The sequence below is a fragment of the Schistocerca gregaria genome, chromosome 7 (assembly GCF_023897955.1).
Source record: "Schistocerca gregaria isolate iqSchGreg1 chromosome 7, iqSchGreg1.2, whole genome shotgun sequence".
Taxonomy (NCBI): Eukaryota; Metazoa; Arthropoda; class Insecta; order Orthoptera; family Acrididae; genus Schistocerca; species Schistocerca gregaria.
This window is the reverse complement of record NC_064926.1, coordinates 176,641,958-176,665,404: the sequence shown is the minus strand read 5'-3', so window position 1 is coordinate 176,665,404 and position 23,447 is coordinate 176,641,958. Positions and strand designations below refer to the sequence as shown.

General features: G+C 42.4%; 1 protein-coding gene across 1 annotated transcript in view; it reads left to right on the top strand.

Annotated features, from left to right (window-relative positions):
• Positions 1-23,447, top strand: part of LOC126282340 (hemicentin-2-like) — a 198,508-nt gene that overhangs the window by 60,259 nt on the left and 114,802 nt on the right. The window contains exon 2 of the mRNA XM_049981997.1: positions 18,436-18,605. Within this exon, the coding sequence (XP_049837954.1) occupies positions 18,436-18,605 (170 nt within the window). The remainder of the gene's footprint in view (positions 1-18,435; positions 18,606-23,447) is intronic.

Here is a 23,447-nt window from a genome sequence, read left to right as displayed (position 1 = left end):
ACGAAGAAGAAGTTATGTGACATAAACGATAGTCGGAAGGCGTACTTCTACTACATCTGAAAGACGATGCCTATTCAAATTTCGCACCATTCGCATAAGATTTGGGCTAGTAGGGCTAATATGAGGATGCAAATCAGGTTTGCTTTAAATACACTGTGTAACTATCGTAAGCGTTAGTTACTTTTGAAATTTTACGAGGTAAGTTGATGTTAGTCAAGAATAATTTTAAGGAGAATCAAACGCCGTTATCGACACCTTAATGAACGAGGTCATGTAATAGGGCTACGAGAAATCTGATGGTCCTTCTGCTACCCTACAGAAAGATTTGGCAGGAATGTAGCCAATGGGATGTGATGAACGCTGGTTCCGCCTCTTTGCTAGTGATGGTCGTATTTTGCTTAGAAGGAAGCAACTTCAGGACCTGAACGCACCCTGTCTGCGTGTTAGACATATTGGAACTACACCTGGAGTTATGGTCTAGGGTGCAGTTTCGTATGGCAGCATGAACACTTTCGTGGTTATTCCATGCACCCTCACTGCAAAATGTTATATCAGTCCGGTGCTTCGACCACCTGGAGTTATGGTCTAGGGTGCAGTTTCGTATGGCAGCATGAACACTTTCGTGGTTATTCCATGCACCCTCACTGCAAAATGTTATATCAGTCCGGTGCTTCGACCAGTCGTGCTGTCATTCGAGAACAGTATTCAAGGGGATGATTTTCAAAAGGGTAACGCTCGCCCACATACAGCTGTGGAATCCCAACATTTCCTACAGAATGTCGTCAAGTGGCCCTTGCCTGCGAGATCACCAGATCTGTCTTCAATCGAGCCCATACGGGACATCACCAGACGAGAACTCCAGCGTTATCCACAACCAGCGTTGTCCGTCCCTGTACTGACCGATCATGCACTATAGGCATGAAATTCCATCCCACAAACTGACATCCGGCACATGTACAATACCGTTCGTGCACGTTTGTATGCTGGCACTCAACAGTCAGGTGGTTACGCCGCTTAAAAGTGTACTAGCATTGCACATTTGCAATGGCTTATCTCGCGCTTACATTAACCTGTGGTCTTACTTAAATATGTTATCTAGACAAATATTTTTCCCAAATTTCATTACTCTACGTTAACTACATTTTGATGGTGTGGGATGCAATTTCGTATGACAGCAGAAACACTCTCGTGGCTATTCCACGCACCCAGACTGCTAATCCTTTCGTCAGTTTTTAGCGCGTACAGAGACGGCGGCAAAACGTAACGTTCAGTCCCAACGCGTACGAAATTGTGGGTCGAGTAACCCTGTCGGACCTAAAACGAGGTAACTGTGACGGAAACTAAGGAGACAACATCTTCAAAAACCACTGCAGAACTAAACTACGCACTCACGAACACTGACAACAACAAAACAACGCGAAAGGAGCTCTATAAGTAAGAATTCCAAAACATCTCATCAGTGATGCAAAGACGAGTAATAGGAAAACTTGGTGATGGAGCCATAAAATGAAGCAATAGAAGATATTCATTTGCTCGGATGAGTCTCTTTGCACACTATTTCCAACTTGTGGTCGAGTTTTCGTTCCTAGAGTGAAAAATAGCGGCGGTTGGATGATGATCTTGGTAATCACATCGTGGTATTCCAAGGACCCCTTGGTTATTCTGCAACGTTCCATTGCAAAGTATTGTGAGACCATTTTGGCTGACCATGTCCATCCCATGGTACAATATTAATTCCCCAATCTTGATGCTGATTTCGAAGACGACATGGTTCCAATATGTTTCAGTCTGGTTGTGTGTGCACGAGGATGAAATTGTGTCATGTCCCCTGGCCGCCACAGTGATCAGATCTTAACATTATTGAGCTTCGGCTGTCTACTTTGAAGAGATGGTGCGTGTTCGCTAGGTACCGTCAACGTCGTTTTCTGAAATTGCTACTACTTTGCAGGAAGAATGGGAATATATCCTTTAAAACCATGCAAGTCTTGTCTTTATCAGTTCCAAAACGACAGGAAGTTGTTTTGAATACCAACCGTTTTCGTATACCGTATTTGGAGTGGTAAAGTGTCGCGCTGGCGGTGTTTCCATATTTAGTTCAGCGGCCTGTATGCGTACTGTTGTATCGCTGACCTATCGATAGTTGTCTCTCTCGTGAGGCTACAGCGTGTCAGTACATCGTAAACGCTGTCGTGTTAGGCGCTGCTGCATTATGCATTTCTCAACTTACTGTGATATAATTACGAATGTTGTCATACAAGTTCTACATTTCACATCAGTGTTCATGGATCAATATTAATACGTATCTAAAAGGAGACGATTTTAAATCTTGTTTGTCGTTCTGGGAGCTCAATAATGAACAATATCGGGGCGGTTACGGCAAATTAACGTGGACTGGGCTGACTGAAATTACAAGTACAAGTGAAACAAAATTGTTTACTGTTTAACTGTTTGAATGCCACGAGCTAAGGTACTTTTTCGTTTCATATATGGGGCATCGACCTTTTGAAACATCTGAGTGCCGATTCGGTCATGCGGACGATCTAGTAATGAATAAAACAGTTGTTTGGTAGTAACTGAAAGAACTGTGGCTTTCGTCAACTTATAAACCACTTTGTAGCTTTGAATTTCATGTGGGTTCTATGTTGCCCGTATTTGAATGGAATAGTATTACTTTAGGAATAACCTCAGAACTCCACAACGATTTACGTGACAGGAAAGCAAATAATGAGTACGTCATGTGGGATGTTGATAGTGAATAGTGCAGCACAACCCTGTGTGTGTGTCAACAGAATTTACTGAATCCCACCACGCTAAATTCACAATATTAGAGTGAGTGTGTCCGTAACTTGTTACACTACTGGCTCTTAAAATTGCTACACCAAGAAGAAACGCAAATGATAGACGGGTATTCACTGGACAAACATATTATACTAGAACAGACATGTGATTACATTTTCACGCCATTTGGGTGCATAAATTCTGATAAATCAGTACCCAGAACAACGACCTCTGGCCATAATAACGGCCTTGATACGCCTGGCCATGGAGTCAAACAGAACTTGGATGGCTTGTACAAGTACAGCTGCCCATGCAGCTTCAACAGGATACCACAGTTCATCAAGAGTAGTGTCTGGCGTATTGTGACGAGCCAATTGCTCGGCCACCATTGACCAGACGTTTTCAATTGGTGAGAGATCTGGAGAATGGGCTGGCCAAGGCAGCAGTCGAACATTTTCTGTATCCAGAAAGGCCCGTACAGGACCTGCAACATGCGGTCGTGCATTATCCTGATTAAATGTAGAGTTTCGCAGGGATCGAATGAAGGGTAGAACCACAGGTCGTTACAAATCTGAAATGTAACGTCCACTGATCAAAGTGCCGTCAATGCGAACGAGAGGTGACGGAGACGTGTAACCAATGGCACCCCATACCATCACGCCGAGTGATACGCCAGTATGGCAATGACGAATGAAATGTGCGTTCACCGCGAAGTCGCCAAACACGGATGCGACCATGAGCATGCTGTAAACTGAACCTGGATTCACCCGAAATCATGACGTTTTGCCATTCGTGCAGCCAGGTTCGTGTTGAGTACACCATCGCAGGCGCTCCTGTCTGTGATGCAGCGTCAAAAGTAACCGCAGCCATGGTCTCTGAGCTGATAGTCCATGTTGCTGAAAACGTCATCGAACTGTTCGTGCAGATGTTTGTTGTCTTGCAAACGTCCCCATCTGTTGTTGACTCAGAAATCGAGACGTGGCCGCACGATCCGTTACAGCCATGCGGATAAGATGCCTGTCATCTCGACTGCTAGTGATACGAGACCGTTGGGATCCAGCACGGCGTTCTGTGTTACCCTCCTGAACCCACCGATTACATATTCTGGTAACAGACATTGGATCTCGACCAAGGCGAGCAGCAATGTCGCGATACGGTAAACCGCAATCGTGATTGGCTACAATCTGGCTTCTATCAAAAGTGGGAAACGTAACAGTACCCAGTTCTCCTTCTTGAGGCATTACAACAACGTTTCTCCAGGCAACGCCGGTCAACTGCTGTTTGAGTAGGAGAAATCGGTTGGAAACTGTCCTCATGTCAGCACGTTGTAGGTGTCACCACCGGCGCCAACCTTATGTGAATCCTCTGAAAAGCTAATCATTTGCATATCACTGCATCGTCTTCCTGTCGGTTAAATTTCCCGACTGTAGTATGTCATCTTCGTGGTGTAGCAATTTTAATGGCCAGTAGTGTAGAAAGTAATTACTACAGGACACGTCGAAGCAGGCAGCGCAAGGAGAGAAGAGCAAATGCTCCGAAAAACCTAAACGTAGGTACGCAGGGATTTAGGAACGTGGACGTTCCTCTGTTCAGGGAATATTAGTGCAGCATTTTCCCCTGCCTTGGCCGGCTTTTGTAGCCAAGTGGTTCTAGGCGCTTCAGTCTGGAACCACGAGACGGCTACGGTCGCAAGTTCGAATTCTGCCTCGGGCATCGATGTCTGTGGTGTCCTTATGTTAGTTAGGTTTAAGTAGTTCTAAGTTCTAGGGGACTCATGACCTCAGATGTTAAGTCCCATAGTACTCAGAGCCATTTGTGCCAGCCCCTGCCTCGGTACATGCTGTAAATGCTCGTATATTACCAGATTCATGCGAGGCCAGTGAAACGCAGTTCAGTACAGATAACGAGCGACACCACTGCAGTTTTATTCAACATTCGTGGCAAACCCTGAACAAGAGTTCAACCTATCAACATGTTGGTCCCCCATTTGAAGTAACTGTAGTCAAGACGCTGAGGCCACCTATGCATTTGGCTACAAAAAACATTTTGAAATTTTAATTTTTTAGTTTTGAATTTGTCATTCGCCACCTTTTCATAGTGCTGAAAACTGAGTTTGTCAGCAGAATTGTTGTACCATTATTTCCTTTTATGTAGCATGTTATTCGTACAAGAAACGTAGAAAGTTAAAAACGTCTATCAAACGTTAGTTCGATGACAATGAAAGACTGCGACTTAGGATGTATTTAGGATTGCGAAACGCCTCCTTTATTCTCTGTCACGAGCAAAAGCGGGAAGAAGCGAGTGGACAATGGCGAATTCAGATGCTTTCAGAGGCAAGCGCCCACTAGGCTGTTAAGCATTCTCTCGTTTGCAGCAGGAACGCCTGGTAATTATGGCTACGTCCGTATAATTTATTCATCGCATTATATCTCGACGCGGCGGAAAGCCCTTATGATAATGAATGACAAATCGTTCGTCCAGCCGCGCCATTTATCATTCTCACGAACTTGAGAACGAAGGCGTGAAACGCGTTTCATTAACGGAGGTAAATAAATGCCTTTGAGGTTCGTTTTTAACAGACCGAGTGCCACGGTTAAAGGTGAGATTGTGAACGACGTCAGATTACCCAAACGAACTGATGGCGTTACGTGACATTGCAGCTACATTTTCCTTGTTACAGTGCTGACCTCACCGCTGGTGGCGTAGTGTCGCATGTTATCAAATGAAGACAGTGAGTTGAGCGCCGGTCTCGGGCACGAATGTCGGTTTCAAAAGTTTCGTTATTTTTGAGATTACTCAAAAAGGGACTTAATACGTCCGCCAAGAGAAAACTGAATATTTGGAATACTGTGCTCCTCTCTGTCGTAGAATGACTTAATTCTACCTGGAACTGCGTTCTTGCGATATGACAAACAAGGTCGTCGCAGTAATGATGAAAGAACAGTCTACTAGAGACGTTTATCAGAATCGTTAGAAGCAAAGAATTGCGACATTCCGTAAGACGAACGGGAAAATACTTTTTTGTGGTGAAAGTGACGAATTGAGGCGTGTGTCGACTCAAATGAGACCACTTTTAGCACTTATGTGGTAAGCACACTAATTTGCAGTAACAGTCTCACTTTTTTTGTGTCAGACCAACTTATCCTTTTCCCACAGAGACGAAGGAAAAATAATTATAGAACGGACCAAATAAAACTGGCCCGGAAAATATTTACAAGACTGACACGCAACTGACGATTGTTAATGAACAGGAGAGCTCCCCGTCACAGAAAGAGCTGGAAACCCTGATTTCAGTAGCTTTCACATGCTTGAATATGCGCATCCCCCCCTATAAGCTCTGTCCCGAATACTGTGCTGTGTCATTTCGTTTTAATGAGTGAGAGGAACAGACGTGTTTAGCGACCAGTTGAATGAAACGCAGTAATGGTGCCCACTATAAAAAGAGTGCGAGTTCGGTGTCGGGTGATACGCGTGGCTCGTGGGAAACGTGTGCAGGCTGTTTAGGTTTTTATGTTGGCAACGCCATGTAGCGCTCTCTGTGAAAAACATTGACGTGTGCTGTGTGTAGTCTGTGGCTGGTTTACATTGTTGGAATTTGCTATTGTAGTGTTGGGCAGTTGGCTGTTAACAGCGTGTAGCATTGCGCAGTTGGAGGTGAACTGCCAGCAGTGGTGGATGTGGGGAGAGAGATGGCAGAGTTTTGAGAGCGGATGATCTGGACGTGTGTCCACCAGAGAGAGTAAATTTGTAATGCTGGATGTCATGAACTGATAAAATATATATATATATATATATATATATATATATATATATATATATATATATATATACTGTTAAGGTAAATACATTGTTTGTTCTCTATCAAAATCTTTCATTTGCTAACTGTGCCTATCAGTATTTAGAATCTTTTATTCAGCTGGCAGTGAAAGGTATAGGTTATTGGTTGTCAGGGCCATTCTTTTGTAGGGATTTGTGAAAGTCAGATTACGTTGGCTAAAAATATTGTGTGTCAGTTTAGCGTTGATGAGAATAGGTAAAGACCGAAATGTCACAGTGGGTTCAGTTCTGCTCAGCTGTTTGAAAATCACATAATGTAAGAGGTTTATCAGCACAGTCATTAATAAATGTTTCCTAGGGGACGTTTCATACTGTTTGTACAAGAGCCTTGAAGCCTCCTACTTCTGGTTGTACTAAACTGAGTACATAAGGTGTGTGACTTCTGTAAAATGCTCCGAAAATATTCCTCTTTCATTCAAAGCATTGACCCAAAGGTAATGACTAACGTTAGCTGATCACCGTTTCGTTGAAATATTCAAGACTACGAGATGCTCTCATTGCACAACGGAAAAGAAAAGTGGAGTTAGAAACAACGTTTGAATGAATCCAGGATCACCATTACGTCTTCTAATGTCCTGGCCTGATTCGAGATCGTCACTTCTTTACAGACAGATCAAGTGCAATGATGATACACAGTCCCCCAGTGAAGGCCTAAAGTGTAATATAGTTTGGAGCAAAATGAAGTCTTCAGGACTCACCAACATTGACTACGAGGGGCGTTTGAAAAGTCCGTGGAAAAATAAAAACAGCTTACGTGTTTGGGGCAAAACCTTTTATTCTTCGACATAGTCTCCCATTAGACTTATACTCTTCGTCTAACGCTGTTCTAATTTGTTGATCCCCTCCGAATAATAGGAATGGCCCAAGTCTGCTAAATAGCTATTAGTCGCTGCAACCACCTGCTCGTTTGAATAAAATCTTTGTCCCGCCAGCAATTTTTTCAAATTGGGGAACAAATAGTAGTTCGAGGGAGCAAAATCTGGAGAGTAGGGGGAATATGAAACGAGTTGGAATCCTATTTCCATTAATTTGGCCACCTTAACTGCTGAGGTGTGTGTTAGTGTATTGTCATAATGCAAAAGGACTTTTTTTGCTGTCCAATCGCCGGCGTTATATTCGATGAGGATTATCCCTTGAGAAGGAATGGTCTTCGCCTTTTCTGGTACTGATTCTCCTTTGATAACCCATTGGTTAGATTGTTGTTTCGTCTCAGGAGTATAGTAATGTGTCCACGTTTCATCCACAGTGACGAAACGACGCTATAAGTCTTGCGGATTCTTCCTTAACAGCTGCAAACCATCCTTGCAACACTTCACACGATTCCGTTTTTGGTCAGGCGTGAGCTATCGCGGAAGCCATCTTGCGGATAGCTTTCTCATTTCCAACTGTATTTGCAAAGTATAATGTACCCATTCATTCAAGATGCCCACAGCACTAGTAATCTCACGCACCTTAACTCTTCTGTCATCCATCACCATATCATGGATTTTATTAGCGATTTCTGGAATCATAACCTCCACAGGGTGACCAGAACGTTCAGCATCACTTGAGACCATATGCCCACTCCGAAAATTTTGAAACCACTGATAAACTGTTCTAATCGAAAGTGCAGAGTCATCGTGATATTTATCAATGTTCTCTTTAGTCTCCTGAGGCGTATTGCCTTTCATAACGTAATGTTTAATCACCACAGGAAACTCTTTTTCGTCCATTTTTTGACAGTCACTTGGCTTCCTTGTCTTACATGTATGCCAGAAACAAAGAAGTAGACCGATATGGCTGAAACTTGGTGTGCGTTCTTTCCAAAGATGCTACTAACTAAACATGACTTCGATACGCGCCAGTGCTGTCATCTCCCTCATTTTGCGCGGACTTTTCAAACGCCCCTTGTCTCTTTCGGGCTTTAAAAGCAGACTAAAATTTCAAATTAGTTCCATTGTCAGCAGTTCCTTTTCTTTTTGACTTACAATTCCACTTAACACAGAATGCATTGAACCGAGTGGTGTCTCAAGGATGCATACATCAGCATCGGTGAACAGTTCAAAAATTTTACAGAATTCCAAAAGACTGAGGGATGAAAGCATATCGAAGATGCTTTAGTGAAATTTTTGTTATTAGTAAGAAGATAAAGTACGCAGTGGGAAACAACAAATTTACACTTCGATCACACGATGTACAGGTTCAAGATACGGGAGAATCGGAAAAAAGACAACTCCGTCCACTAAAGAATAATCAGAGCAATGTAATGTCAATGGGAATACACAGAGCCCCAACGCTAAACAGAAGCATGGACACCAGAAATACCAGCACAGTGTCACGTGCTTCTCCCTCTTTGAACAATGGAAGCTGAGTTTGGACATCCATAGACCTGAAAGTATCTTAGAAAAATTTTTATGCCACGTAGTGCGAGTATGATATGACGTCGCCGTAATCCTTACTGCAGTACAGGAAACTGCCATTGGAAAACCTCAACTTGAGACACAGCGGTACAAGCCCGTTCGGACGTTCATGTATATTCAGAACAGCAAAAACGTCGAATGCACATAACAGAAAGCTGTCCGCAGAAAAACGAAAATCGAGGACATTACCACGTCCTAATCGAAGCACACTAACACTCGACCCTGCCACATGGAATCTTATTGGTTTGACAAATATACTTCCAAAGTTTCGACCACAGAAATGCCTTCACTTTACCAGTCAAAGAGCGTAGTATGCTTATCAACCGGATATCCGTGTATTAGCGTAAAATGTAGTACCTTGAAAGGTGACTTTTAACGAATGGCTTTCAAATTTAATGGTGAAGTGTTTTGGTAAAACCGCCATCAAAGTCTGCAGTGCAGAACTTGGGGGAAAGTGGTGCGAAACGGGCTCTGTAGCGAATAAGCAGCATAACAGACACTGAATGTTGCAAAATTAATTTCCCTCTTGTAACTTCGAATTTCTTTATTGTTTTCTTTGTGTCGAGCCATACGTTATTTCTTATTTACCAAACATAAAAATCCCTGGTGGATTTCTTTGCTTTCTCTACTCGGAATTCTCCTATTTTATCTGCCATTTGAATGTTCTGCCATACGAAAAACTTCTCGAAGGACCACCCAGATCTAGGTTTCCCATGATTATCCGAAACCGAGTAAAGTGAATACTGGCGTGGCTCCTTTCATAGAGCACGGTCGATTTTCTTCCCCATGTTCAACAAACCGAGACTACGCTCCGCCTCTAATGGCCTTGAAATGGAGGGGGCATTAAACGTAAATCTTCTTTCCTTCCTTCACCCACAGAGAAAATGTTTCCAGGAACTGTTACAAATAAATATTAACAAAAACAATAGTGCTTAGGTGGTGCTTTGAGGAACATTTTTATTAATGTATTTTGGAAATGATCACAAGGAGCGACTGCAGACTGTTTCATAGACATGCAGGCCTTTCCGCAAGGCGTCCTTCAGACCATTTCCGACGTAGTGCTGAGACACGCACGGGAGTGTTTATTTTCCGGATAATGTACACTTCATGCAAACGCAAACAAAGGAGGACACTCCTATGCGCAGGAGGGGAATATGCAAGGGTGGGTTTGAGGGGGGGGGGGGGGGGGCAAGAGGTAGGTACTGCTGTCCATCGGACGAGCAAAGACGTCAGAGACTGCACGAGCATAGATAAGAAAATGTAAGCGGCTTTATTTTATAAGCGAGCCAAGTGAAACTTACAACATGGTCGTTAACAGTAGCGTCACAGTTAAGACGTACACAGATGTTTAACTGCGGACACTATTGCAAACTACAAACAACGTCGTCGTCGTTCAATCAGCTACTACGGATCTTTCACTGTCAACATTTCCATACACATCAAACATATTGCATTACCCTACGTTTCTTCATTTTCAGTAACCATGTTTGTTTTACCTCCACTGCTATTCTGTACCGTATCAACTTTACTAGCGGAATCAGTGTTGCTTCCATCATTGTGGCTCTCACTATTCGAATCTGTACCATTTCCCACATTTAAGATCATCTCCAGCTCTTGGTACAGGAAACATTCATTTGAAATATACTACTCTTCAGTTGTACTTGTGGTGCTCACAGAGTATCTTCCTGTCTTCTTTAGTTACGGAAGCAATTCCTTTATCTGCAAGTGTTAACAAAATGTCCATTCTGAGTATCGCACAGCGTTGATAAACGCCGTTCTCGACTCCTGCCCATATCAGATCCATAGGATTCAGTTCTGGGTGGTATGGAGGAAATCGTTTCACGGATAACTACTTTCGGTTCAAACGCTGTGTTTTATAAATGATATGACCGTGTCTCAGCATATCCTTGTGTGCCCTCATGGAGTTAGATGTTGGAACACGAGTCAGTTGCTTAATGCAGTAAGGTGCATTACCTATAACGAGTACAGAGGTAGCAGATTAGGTATTAATCTATTCCTCGGCCACATTTCATACTTGTAATTTGAGAAATCCGTGTCGTTTTGATAATCCCCGGTTTCCCGCCAGATATAGGTCTTACGTTGGGATTATGTATAAAAATTGTCCTCACTGCCAGCATGGATAACGACAGTTGGAATTCCTTTTGAAACAGGTTTCAACAGACCCTGTACTGCTTAGTTACTCCTTACATACGATGCTGTGTTACAAGTGTGAACAATGTAGAGAACTTGAGGACACTCGCATATGTACTGTCGGACAGTTTTTACTTATGCAATACGTCTCTCTATGATACTGCTTTATTTCTGGAGAACTTCTCGATTACTCGCCGTCTTCTTCCAAAGAAATCCTAGAATGCGAATCAATTTTACAAATTGAGCCTATACAGCCATCAAAATTTATTAACCTGTAACTTTTTATGGAGTCCCTTTAGAGTCGGTCTTATTTAATCGCTAATGCAGAAATTATTCATCACGCGGTGAACGACTTGCTTATTGAAACTGTGTACAGTGGCCTTCTATGATCATCTGCGCCTTCACTTATGAAATGTGGAAAATGTTCATTTCTCTCTTGATTCGACGAACAGAAGTAAACTACACAAGCAGTTGCTTCAGCCACTAGCTGAAATTTGTTTAGCTTCAATGGAGCATTGAGCACAGTTTCTTTCTCCATAAACTGGAAGGCACGTGAAACCACATCGCGTGTTTCAGTATGACGACGTTCGACGTTTCATTTGCTTTGTAATGTTGTTATCTTCAACTTCGATTGCGTTCTCCCAGAGTCTTTACTGATGGCGTGCAGCGCCTGACTCGACGACAACACGTCCGACGCTGTCGATCGACTCAGCGGAGCCGATTGCACATGTTGTTTATGATTTTCGCGTCTACTTGCATGAACTGCAAAATCATTATAGGGAACACGTAGATATTATGAGGGTGGTGTGAAAAGTTCTCGGAATCACCTCGAGAGGTCAGCGCTAGGGCAACGAGTTGTACACATGATATTCATTGGACTGTTGCCTGTAAACACATGCCACGTCCGTGCTCTTGGAAGAGAGCTGTGGAGGTAACATGGCTCTGCTGTTCCCGCGTATGATTTGCGGAGATGGGAAAAAGGAGATTTGATCAGTAATTAGCACTGAAAGACCTGAGTCTAAATAAGGCTCCGGGAGTAAATAACATTCCATCACAATTACTGACAGCATTGGGAGAGCCAGTCTTGATAAAACTCTACCATCTGTTGAGAAAATTCTGAAGGTGGCAGGGGTCGAGTACAGGGAGCGAAGGGCTATTTACAATTTTTACAGAAGCCAGATGGCAGTTATAAGAGTCGAGGGGCATGAAAGGGAAGCAGTGGTTGGGAAGGGAGTGAGACAGGGTTGTAGCCTCTCCCCGATGTATTCAATCTGTATGTTCAGCAAGCAGTAAAGGAAACAAAAGAAAAGTTTGGAGTAGGCATTAAAATCCATGGAGAAGAAATAAAAACTTTGAGGTTCTCCGATGATATTGTAATTCTGTCAGAGACAGTAAAGGACTTGGAAGAACAGTTGTACGGAATGGACAGTGTCTTGAAAGGAGGATATAAGATGAACATCAACAAAAGCAAAACGAGGGTAATGGAATGTAGTCGAATTAAATTGGGTGATGCTGAGGGTATTAGATGAGGAAATGAGACGCTTAAAGTATTAAATCAGTTCTGCTATTTGGGGAGCAAAATAACTGATGATGATCGAAGTAGAGAGGATATAAAATGTAGACTGGTAATGGCAAGGAAAGCGTTTCTGAAGAAGAGAAATTTGTTAACATCGTGTATAGATTTAAGTGACAGAAAGTCGTTACTGAAAGTATTTGTATGGAGAGCGGCCATGCATGGAAGTGAAACGTGGGCGATAAATAGTTTGGACAAGAAGAGAATAGATCTTTCTAAATGTACTACAGAAGAATGCAGAAAATTAGATGGGTAGATCACATAACGAATGAGGAGGTACTGAATAGAACTGGAGAGTAAAGAAATTTGTGGCTAATGGACTAGAAGAAGGGATCGGTTGGCAGGGCTTATTCTGAGGCATCAAGGGCTCACCGGTTTAGTATTGGAGGGTAGCGTGCAAGGTAAAAATCGTAGAGGAAGATTAAGAGACGAATAAAATAAGCAGATTTAGAAGGATGTAGGCTGCAGTACGTACTGGGAGATGAAGCAGCTTGCAAAGGATAGAGTAGAATGGAGAGCTGCATCAAATCAGTCTCAGGACTGAAAACCACAACAACAACCCTCAGTGATTAAGTACTTCGTAAAGAAAGGTATGAAAACAATGGACATTCATGCCGATTTCCAGAATACACCGGGTGATTCTGCTCCTTCATCTACAACTGATGCCAAGTGGACAAATGAATTGAAATTTGGTCGGGAGAGCTTACATGATGATCCTCCCAGTGGTCGGCCAAGATATGTCACTACTCCAGAAATCATTCTAAAAGTGCACAAACTGATCGTGGAGGATCGCCGATTGAAAGTGCGTGAAATTGCTCATGCTTGCCAGATGTCACTTGAAAGGGTATATCATATTTTGACTGAAGAATTAGAAATGAAGAATTTATCTGCAAGACGCGTGCGATGACTCTTGCCATTGGATCAAAACAGCATGAGAATGGACATATCGGAACAATTTTTGCCCGTTCTAGGAGAAACGAACAAGATTTTTTGACCACATATGAATCTTGGGTCCACTGCTACACCCCAGAGACAAAATAACGGTCAAAGCAGTGGAAACATGCTGATTCTCAGCCACCAAAGATAGCAAAGACAATTCCTTCGGCGGGAAAGGTAATGGAATAAGTGTTCTGGGATGTGGAGGGGACTCTGTTTGTGAATTATCTCCCCACTGGGTAAACAGTTACTACAGAATACTATGCCAACCTCCTGGACAAATTGCAACAAACGGTACGCGAAAAAATTACAGGTTTAGCAAGGAAGAAAGTCGTCTTCTATCAAGACAATGTGCGCCCACACACATGTGCCGTCGCCATGGCAAAATTACACGAAGTTAGGTATGAACTGTTGCCACACCAGCCTTATTTACCTGATATGGTTCCTACAGACTTCCGTCCCTTCCCAAAACTGAAATGTTTTCTTGATAGGCAAAGATTCACTTGAAACGAAGAATTGGTAAGCGGAGTTGACAACTATTTTGCAGGCCTGGAGGAAACTCATTTTCGAGATTGGATCAAGGTACAGGAACATTGTCAGACAAATGCATTAATCTACCAGGAGACTAAGTTGAAAAATAAAAAAATTTCCGAGATCTAAGTACTATTTTTGTATTCCGTTCTGAGAACTTTTCAAACCACCCTCGTACTAAGCGGCTAACGCTGTTTATGGTTCGTGGTTCATGGTTCATAAATACCGTTTCAGGTTGCCTTTGTAACGGCTTCCAGGGGCAATAAGCATATGACTTTCAATATTTCATATAATTACTGAGCAAATTAAACAAAAAAAAGCTGTCATGATGTACGCAGGAAGAGGTGTAATCCTATGTTAAGGGTTTAACGCACCATTACGGTTAGAAACTGTCTATATGTCTTGTGGAAAAGTTGCTCACGACGAGAGTGAAAGCATTTGGTGACTTGCAACAGAACGTAAATATAATTTCAAACCTTTAAGAAATTTTTCCGCACTCACAAAAATGAAGGAAAGGAAAACGGTTTATCGCTTACTGCAATATTGCTCTTCATCCTACAAAACTTCAGCATCATGCATGACTTTTTAATTTATTGCATATTTACTGCTGACTCTCTTCGTTGCAATTTTTACAGACGTCATCTACATATACAACTTACTGTGCCTGCATAATTATATCATTGTACGTCACACTGATCCGGAGATGTGACATAGAGATGCATGGAAAGCTATCTTCTGCTCAAAATGAAGGGCAAGTCACCGAGAATATATTCATTCAGTGTTTCATAATCAGAGCACTCAGTGATCTCCTACGAACTTTAAATATAATATCAAACCTTCACGAAACTTTTTCTCGCAAACATGCTTAATGTCAAATAATTAACTCATTAACTAATTTTAAAGCAATCAGAAGTCTAAAGCTGTTTTATAAATGTGAGTTGGATTGTTTAAAGATTCGGGGATATACAGGTTAGTCACTTACTCAGTAAAAGCCAGAAACGCATATCAACTGGATATACATAAGTCACCCCACGTTGCACTGCATAAGTACTACTCGCTGTTCAGTTTACTGAGAGACTAAACACGCTGGTCTGCAAAACGTAAGGAAGAACTGATTTCGACCAGATATGTCGTGTCCAAGTGACGTAATTCGATGAAAGTTGGAACATACATATAAAGAACTCCTACTGAATAATACTGAAAGAAATACTCTGCGAGACGAATAGAAATGACACTTCTATTCAAAGATAATAATTCCGCCGATATATGATGGTCTTCTCAACATTGCAAAAGGCGGGACATGGTGCTAAACACGATGTCAGATTATAAGGAGCCGGTCTCGGTGGCCGAGCGGTTCTAGGCGCTTCGGTCCGTACCCGTGCCACTGCTACGGTCACAGGTTCGAATTGTGCCTCGGGCATGGCTGTGTGGGATGTCCTTAGGTTAGTTCGGTTTAAGTAGTTCTGAGTCTAGGGAACTGATGACCTCAGATGTGGAGTCCCATAGTTGTCAGAGCGATTTGAGTCATTTGATTACAACGAACCGCAGTGCGTTCTGTGCAGCTTACTTCCGTGCTTGTGATAGGGCTTCTCATGTCTCCACGAGCGCGGTTGACAACTGGTGCATTCTGACGTACAGTACGTGTCCTCATCACATGCCTCATAAGCTGAATGGAATTTAACTCGAGTGAACGGGCAGTGCTGTCCATTCGCAGAATATCCACTAGTCAGAGGAGGTCGTCCAGCTGCGCTGTTCGATGCGGTGGCACACCCCGAAAAATACGGACATGGGAAAGGAGTGCAGTGTCACAACAACGCCGACTTGTGGTGCTCTGTATTGAAATATTTGGAGGTCAGTACGCCGATACTACATGACGCCTCCCCACACCATAACATTGGGGCCACAAAAACGATCAAGTTCGACAATGTTTCTGGATGCATTGCTTCCTCTCGCCATATGACGGCACTTCCATGATTATACTCGCACTGTATATGCTCTTACCTGGGAAGAGCACCGGACTCCTCACTTCCTTGGTCTAGTCCTTACGCTCTTGGCACTGTCATAAACGGCACGCCGATAGACGGGTTACTATGGAACGCAACCTACTGGTCGTCGAGCAAAGAGACCACCCACTTGCGGCCACCTTGCCACTGTGGAGCGTGGGATTGTGTGCCTTGCAGTCTCGTGTCACTGTGCGGCGTGAGATAGTGCCTGTGGTAAGGAACGATCACAACGCTTCTGGAAACAATGCTGTGTCCAGTAGCACGCTGCTGGACAATACTCATCACACTACGCCCTACTTCCTGATTCTCCTCCGTATGAAATGATCAAAATGTTTCCCCTGGCTATGTTCCAGTAAGGACCACCAGCGCAGTGCACCATAACTGGTCGCTGATTGACACATTCTGTCTCTTCCTGTTCCTTCAACGGCCTCGAGTTTCAGGGTCCCGCCCCCTTTGGCACTACAGTCATGCTGACATCATGCAGTGTGGCATCCAGCACTCCGTGGACGACAGAGAGACCTCTGGCAACATGCTTCCACCCATCCATTCATTTCCACAAAGCTGATAATACACTACTGGCCATTAAAACTGCTACACCACGAAGATGACGTGATACAGATGCGAAATTTAGCCAACACAAAGACGATGCTGTGATATGCTAATGATTAGCTTTTCAGAGCATTCACACAAGGTTGGCGTCGGCGGTGACACCTACAACGCGCTGACATGAGGAACGTTTCCAACCGATTTCTGATACACAAACAGCAGTTGACCGGCGTTTTCCTGGTGGAACGTTGTTGTGATGCCTCGTGTAAGGAGGAGAAACGCGTACCATCACGTTTCTGACTTTGATAACGATCGGAGAGTGGCCTATCGCGATTGCGGTTTATCACATCGCGACATTGCTGCCCGCTTTGTTCGGGATCCAATACTGTTAGCAGCATATGGAATTGGTGGGTTCAGGACGGTAATACGGAACGCCGTGCTGGATCCCAACGGCCTCGTATCACTAGCAGTCGAGATGACAGGCATTTTATCCGCATGGCTGTAACGGATCGTGCAGCCACGTCTCGATCCCTGAGTCAACAGATGGGGACGTTTGCAAGAGAACAACCATGTGCACGGACAGTTCGACGACGTTTGCAGCAGAATGGACTATCAGCTCGGAGACCATGGTTGCGGTTATCCTTGACGCAGCATCACAGACAGGAGCGCCTGCAATGGTGAACTCAACGACGAACCTCGGTGCACGAATGGTAAAACGCCATTTTTTCGGATGAATCCAGGTTCTGTTTACAGCATCATGATGGTCGCATCCGTGTTTGGCGACATCGCGGTGAATGCATATCGTAATCGTGTAATCGTCATCGACATAGTGGCGTATCACCCGGCGTGATCGTATGGGTTGCCATTGGTTACACGTCTCGGTCACCTCTTGTTCGCATTGACGGCACTTTGAACAGTGGACGTTACATTTCAGATGTGCTACGACTCGTGGACTACCCTTCACTCGATCCCTGCGAAACCCTACATTTCAGCAGGAAAATGCACGACCGCACGTTGCACGTCCTCTAGGGGCATTTCTGGATACAGAAAATTTCGACTGCTGCTCTGGCCAGCACATTCTCCAGATCTCTCCCCAATTGAAAACGTCTGGTCAATGGTGGCCGAGCAACTGGCTCGTCATAATACGCCAGTCACTACTCTTTATGAACTCTTGTGAAGCTGCATGCGCAGCTGTACCTGTACACGCCAAACAAGCTCTGTTGTCTCAATGCCCCAGGGTATCAAGGCCGTTATTACGGCCAGAGGTGGTTATTCTGTGTACTGATTTCTCAGGATCTATGCAGCCAAATTGCGTGACTTTGTAATCACATGTCAATTCTAGTATAATATATTTGTCCAATGAATACCCGTTTATCATCTGCATTTCTTCTTGCTGAAGCAATTTTAATGGCCAGTAGTGTATGTCGTATTACTTTATCTATCTCCTCCGTAAGTTTTGCAGATCAGAACGCTTTCTCCATTCTGCTTACCCTATTTTCCAAATGTGCCTGACTTCGTACTTCTCATCATTCCAACCACTTGAGTAGAAAGGTTTCGTCAAAATTATCATTTGTCTCTAATAGATACACGAGTAAATCTGTCATGCATTTATCGTTGTCTGATATATGAGCGACTGCTAGTGGCAGGAAAACTAGCGAATGTCCGGGTGTTGTGTTTGCAGGTGGGCAGAAGGCGGCGCAACAGCAGCAGCAGCAGCTGCAGACGCCTCTTTACCAACACGGGCTGTACACGGGTCCCTACTTCGACACCAGCACGGCCACCAACGTGTCTGCGCAGCTCGGCACGCACGCCTACCTGCCCTGCCGCGTCAAACAGCTGGGGAACAAGTCTGTAAGTATTTTAGTAAGAAACAGCTGTGCCTTTTATTACGAGTGTCTGGTCGCGTCTGTTGTCGCATGACCTTACAGTGATTTAACAGAGATCTGTTCAAATTACTTTCATTTGGAGAAAGCAGTGGAGAAGCCAATGGGCATTTTAGCAAGATCCTCTCCTAGAAATGTAAAATTTGTAGCAGAAATATGGTGGCAGAAATGCAGGAGGAAGAGATATTCAGACAGTTGTACTTTGCGTATAGCCAAAAGATTTGACTAACTGTCAGAGCTGAGTGGTGAGAAGACTCTTGTAACTTCAGGTGTAGGGAACATGCAGCAATCGTCAGTAGTAAGGGAGTCTTAGTCAGCTGGAAATTCTAACAGAAAGAATAAGGTGCTGCTGCTACGTAGATCGCAAGCAAGAGGTGTGAGCCAGCAGTTGCAGGATGTGTTGGCAAGTGGGTAGCAGATCAGCAGCGTTGTGAAGGCTAGTGTAGGGATGGCTCCGGTGATTGCTATCATAGTGGAGTTATGTAGGAATTTTACGAAAGCGGATCAGGAAGGGACTGTCAGTGGAGCTGGGAGTAGTCTTGGTAATGACGGGGAGTATAATGCAGATGGTGATGTGGTAAAGAAAAATTCTCAAACTGGTGGCACTAATGTGCACTTCGAGCAACAGTTTTAGCGTCATGATGGGCCTCATCTTACGTTACCCGTGTTAACATGGGGCTGGAGGAGGTACTAATGGCGGTATGGGAATGGGAGGCTGGCAAAGCTTACAGGTGACACTGTAGTGAGCAGTGGTGGGATCACTCATGGGAAAATTCCTGTAGTAGTTGGTGTTAGAACTCCACTTTTTTTTAGGCTGAAGTCAGCTGATACATATTCCTGATTACAAAAAGTCCCTCTAACAAAGAAATCACCTTCAAAGGGAGTTAGGCATCCAAGTAGTAAAGGAATTAGCATATTTCATCAAAGTATAAGATGTATTCGAGATAAAGGTAGTGAACTGCTTACAGATGTTGGCTCTGACATTACTGGTATATCGGAGCACCGCTTCAATTAGGTTACAGTTCAGAGGCTTAAATTAGCAGGATACAGATTAGCTGGCTGTTTTTCAAGGAGTTCATGTGAAGTGGGGGAGTGGCCATGTCTGTGAAAAGAAAGCAGTATTCCATTTGAGTCAGTAGACATATTGTGACACTGCACTTAACGGGCATTTGAATGTTGTGCAGGGGCAGCTGAATTTAATGAAACTAAATTTCTAATTGTTGTTGTTTATAGGTCCCCTAACTGTGACTTCAGCGCATTTCCGCTCAAGTTAGAGAGGGTTCTTGGTTCACTATGTAGGAAGTACCAAAATTTAGTTAGATGTGGGTCTTCAATATTAATTTTGTATTTGACTGTTGGAAGATCTCCTAATTTCATATGATCTGATGCCGACTGTGGTTTTCCGGCCAGGATACAGGGGGACAGTAGCACAGCCGTAGACAGTGTTTTGTTTATTGTTCATTAGTAGACAGGCATTCCGGTAGTAAATGGGTTGAATGGCCTTTCAGACCATGTTTCACAAAATTCAACAGTAAAATGTTTTAGTACGCAATCAAATGTTACATATAATTGCAAACTATGTAGAAAAGCTGATACAACGCCGATAGACAGTTTTTTAAACCTCGTTAAGGTACAAGCGTGGTGGGATGTTTATAGTACCAATAACACAGGTGACAAATGTAAGGCTTTCCTTAACACATTTCTCATGCTCTTTGAAAGATGCTTTCCATTAGAACTTTCCAAAAAGGATATTAGCAGTAAAAGGTAGCCTGGGTGACTGACTAGAGGGATAAGGATATCATGTAGAACAACGTTAAAATTATATCAAAACGTTGTAAGTACGAGTACTCACAATCAATTACAGGTGCTTCTAAAATGTTTTTGTTTCCAGATGACAGTAGTAAAGGATGTTGTGTGCAACACTGACTATTTCAAATAGTGCAATTCCTGATATAATCTCAAGGAAAATTCGAAATTTATGGTAAGATCGCATGGGATCAAACTACTGAAGTCATCACTTTTATGTTGTAATTTCATGTACCGACACGTTTCGTGACCTTGCAGATTTGCTTCTCAATTTGGTCCTACGGAACTAGACGTTTAAAACAAAATAAAAAATAAATACATAATGATTGAACCTTAACCTCTCCTGTGTTACAACAGATGGCGTGTTAAAGATCCGATTTTCTATGGGAATGCATTACATTGGAGGTGCCAAGTTGCTTTCACTGACCTGAGTGAAATGCATAGAGTTTTAATGATTTGACCAACTTAGAATCTTCTGAAGATGCCTCTTGTGCAGACAGCAGCACTTAGTTCGTGTAGGCTGCTATAAACCGTTAGCGAGGAATTGATGTCATCTAATTAGTTAGTTCATTCACTTCTTTGTCAGGGATGCCACTCGCATTGACTTTAGCAGACACTAGAAACAGCATCTTCCAAGCATTATTCTCTACTTTACCAACCCACAAGATATGAACATATTTACAAACTTTATCTAGCGGAACCAGTAACTGATTACGTGTTATGGAGTCTTAAACTTTTACGGACTCATTATTTCTGCACAAAAAGGATATCTGACCAGTCGCACCAAACCACACATCTGTTCCCTATGACTGACGCTTCCAATCTGACTAACATTTTACTGAATTTGCCTAAAACTGAAACATAACCGTCCGAGTACGGCAACACGTCTGTCCACAATGACTCTGCCATTTGATCTAAAACGTTAATGAATTTACAGGAAACTGAAACATAACTGTTCTCGCTAGACAACATGTCTGTCTATCATAACTACCTCATCGAATCTGATTTGACAGTGGTGCTACTTCGCTTGGGAGGCCACTTTAGCCGAAGTTCCGAAGACACCCTAAGTGCTTCGTCTGCCTTTTCATTTAGCTTTTCTTTTTAGTTGTAAGAGTAATTCTGACTTCAGTAACAAATAGACCATACCTTGTTATTTAGAGACTTATTTCAGAACGCTAAGCAAGTTTAATGGTTCGCAATTAAAATATTAATGAAAGAAAGTTAGCATTTTGGCGCACTGCCTGCGAACATAGCAGCCAGTCATGTTGTTAGGATTCGATTCCTCCGTCTTTTCCACGGCATCCCCTGCTTCTGGTACCTAACACCACTGATTGTGTCTTATGAATATTGCTTTCCCCACATTCTGAGATTTCCAGAAATTGATGTATTCGCGAAGCAATACTCAATTTGGAAAAAAGAAGCTTCATAAATTTTGAATAAAATTAAAGGTGAATATCTCTCAATCGACATGCTGTCGCATTAATGTGATACATGGATTTTGTTATAAAATTGTTTACCATGAATTATTAATGACCACAATAATTTAGTAGTAGGAGAATTTTGTCCTTTATATGTATCTATACCATTGTACATTAAATAACTGAAAATAATACATATATATTAATAATAATATTAGTCCCTTCTAAACTGCATTACATAAAACCATTAATAATAGTTATGCCTTATATATTAATAATAATATTAGTCCCTTCCGAACTGCATTTCATAAAACCATTAATAATAGTTATTCCATTTGCATTTTCTACTCTTTTAAGTTTGGGCAACGTATTAGTAACCTGTTACTTGATTACATCTAGAAATATACATGTTATGAAAAAAATCATTATAACGAAAATTTTTACAAGAATTACTCTGCTCTCAGTACACTGCCGTCCTTTAAATACATCGTAGCACATTTTTGTGTCATACAAACTTCCACTTAATCTAAGAATAAAAATCTTTATACACATTTCATATCGACGTGCAGACAAAGTATCAAATTTGCAATGACACTGCTGCGATTAACAGATGCATACAATCCGCTATAGCACCCACATAAGCACGATTCAGTTCAATGACGTGTTGTTACATTCAGATTAATCTAAAAATTGCCTAACCGGCCCATGTATCAGTAACTGTCATTTCATCCTCCCTTTTCCAACGTCAGCATACAGGATATGAACAATTTCATTCACCACTACAAAATAGCTTAAATTAGTTTCTAAATAAATCCAAGCAAAAAGCTGAAACCCATACATCATTTCACACATGAATATGAAGAAATAGAAATGCGAATTACTATCATAACTTTCTTAATGCATGGCCATTGAAAACCTAAACACTTTCGCTGTTTGTTTACTACAAGGGCATTGCTACCGCTCTAACACTCTCCAAACGTTCTTGCTCATTAGTAACCACCTGTCACCAGTGACAGATGACTCACGCTGCTATCCAGCGTGTCTCTCTCGTGATTTGACCTGACAGGCGGCGAGATGCATGCCAGATGTTTTATTCAGCAGCGTTATTCAACTGCTTCACCCATTATTTCAAAAGTATTTTTAAGTACTTATGTTCCCTAATAACTTGTATTTAGTAATTGCTTCATATTTAGTGTTACGTTTATCGAATATCTTCTCAAATATTCACTATTTACTCTTTATTTTTGATCAAAACGTTACTTTGCTTTATGTTACACATACAATTGCTATTCAGAGACAGAGTGAAAGAACACCAGTGACACTTTGTTTCCTTTAGATAGAGACCAACACTCAGCTATAATCACATTGTTTCACTCAACGTATGAGTTTAGTAACCTTTGCTACTCGCGTGTTATTGTTGTTGTTGTGTTCATTATCAGTGGAACTAATTTGTTGTGTATATTGTGTACCTGTTTGCCAACGTTTAGCATAATATTCAACTTGGAGCTGATTATGTTTCTTATAATTAAACATGTGTCTGATTTTCCACTTCTTTTGGTAAAGTGCGTAACGTTACACGTCTCTTC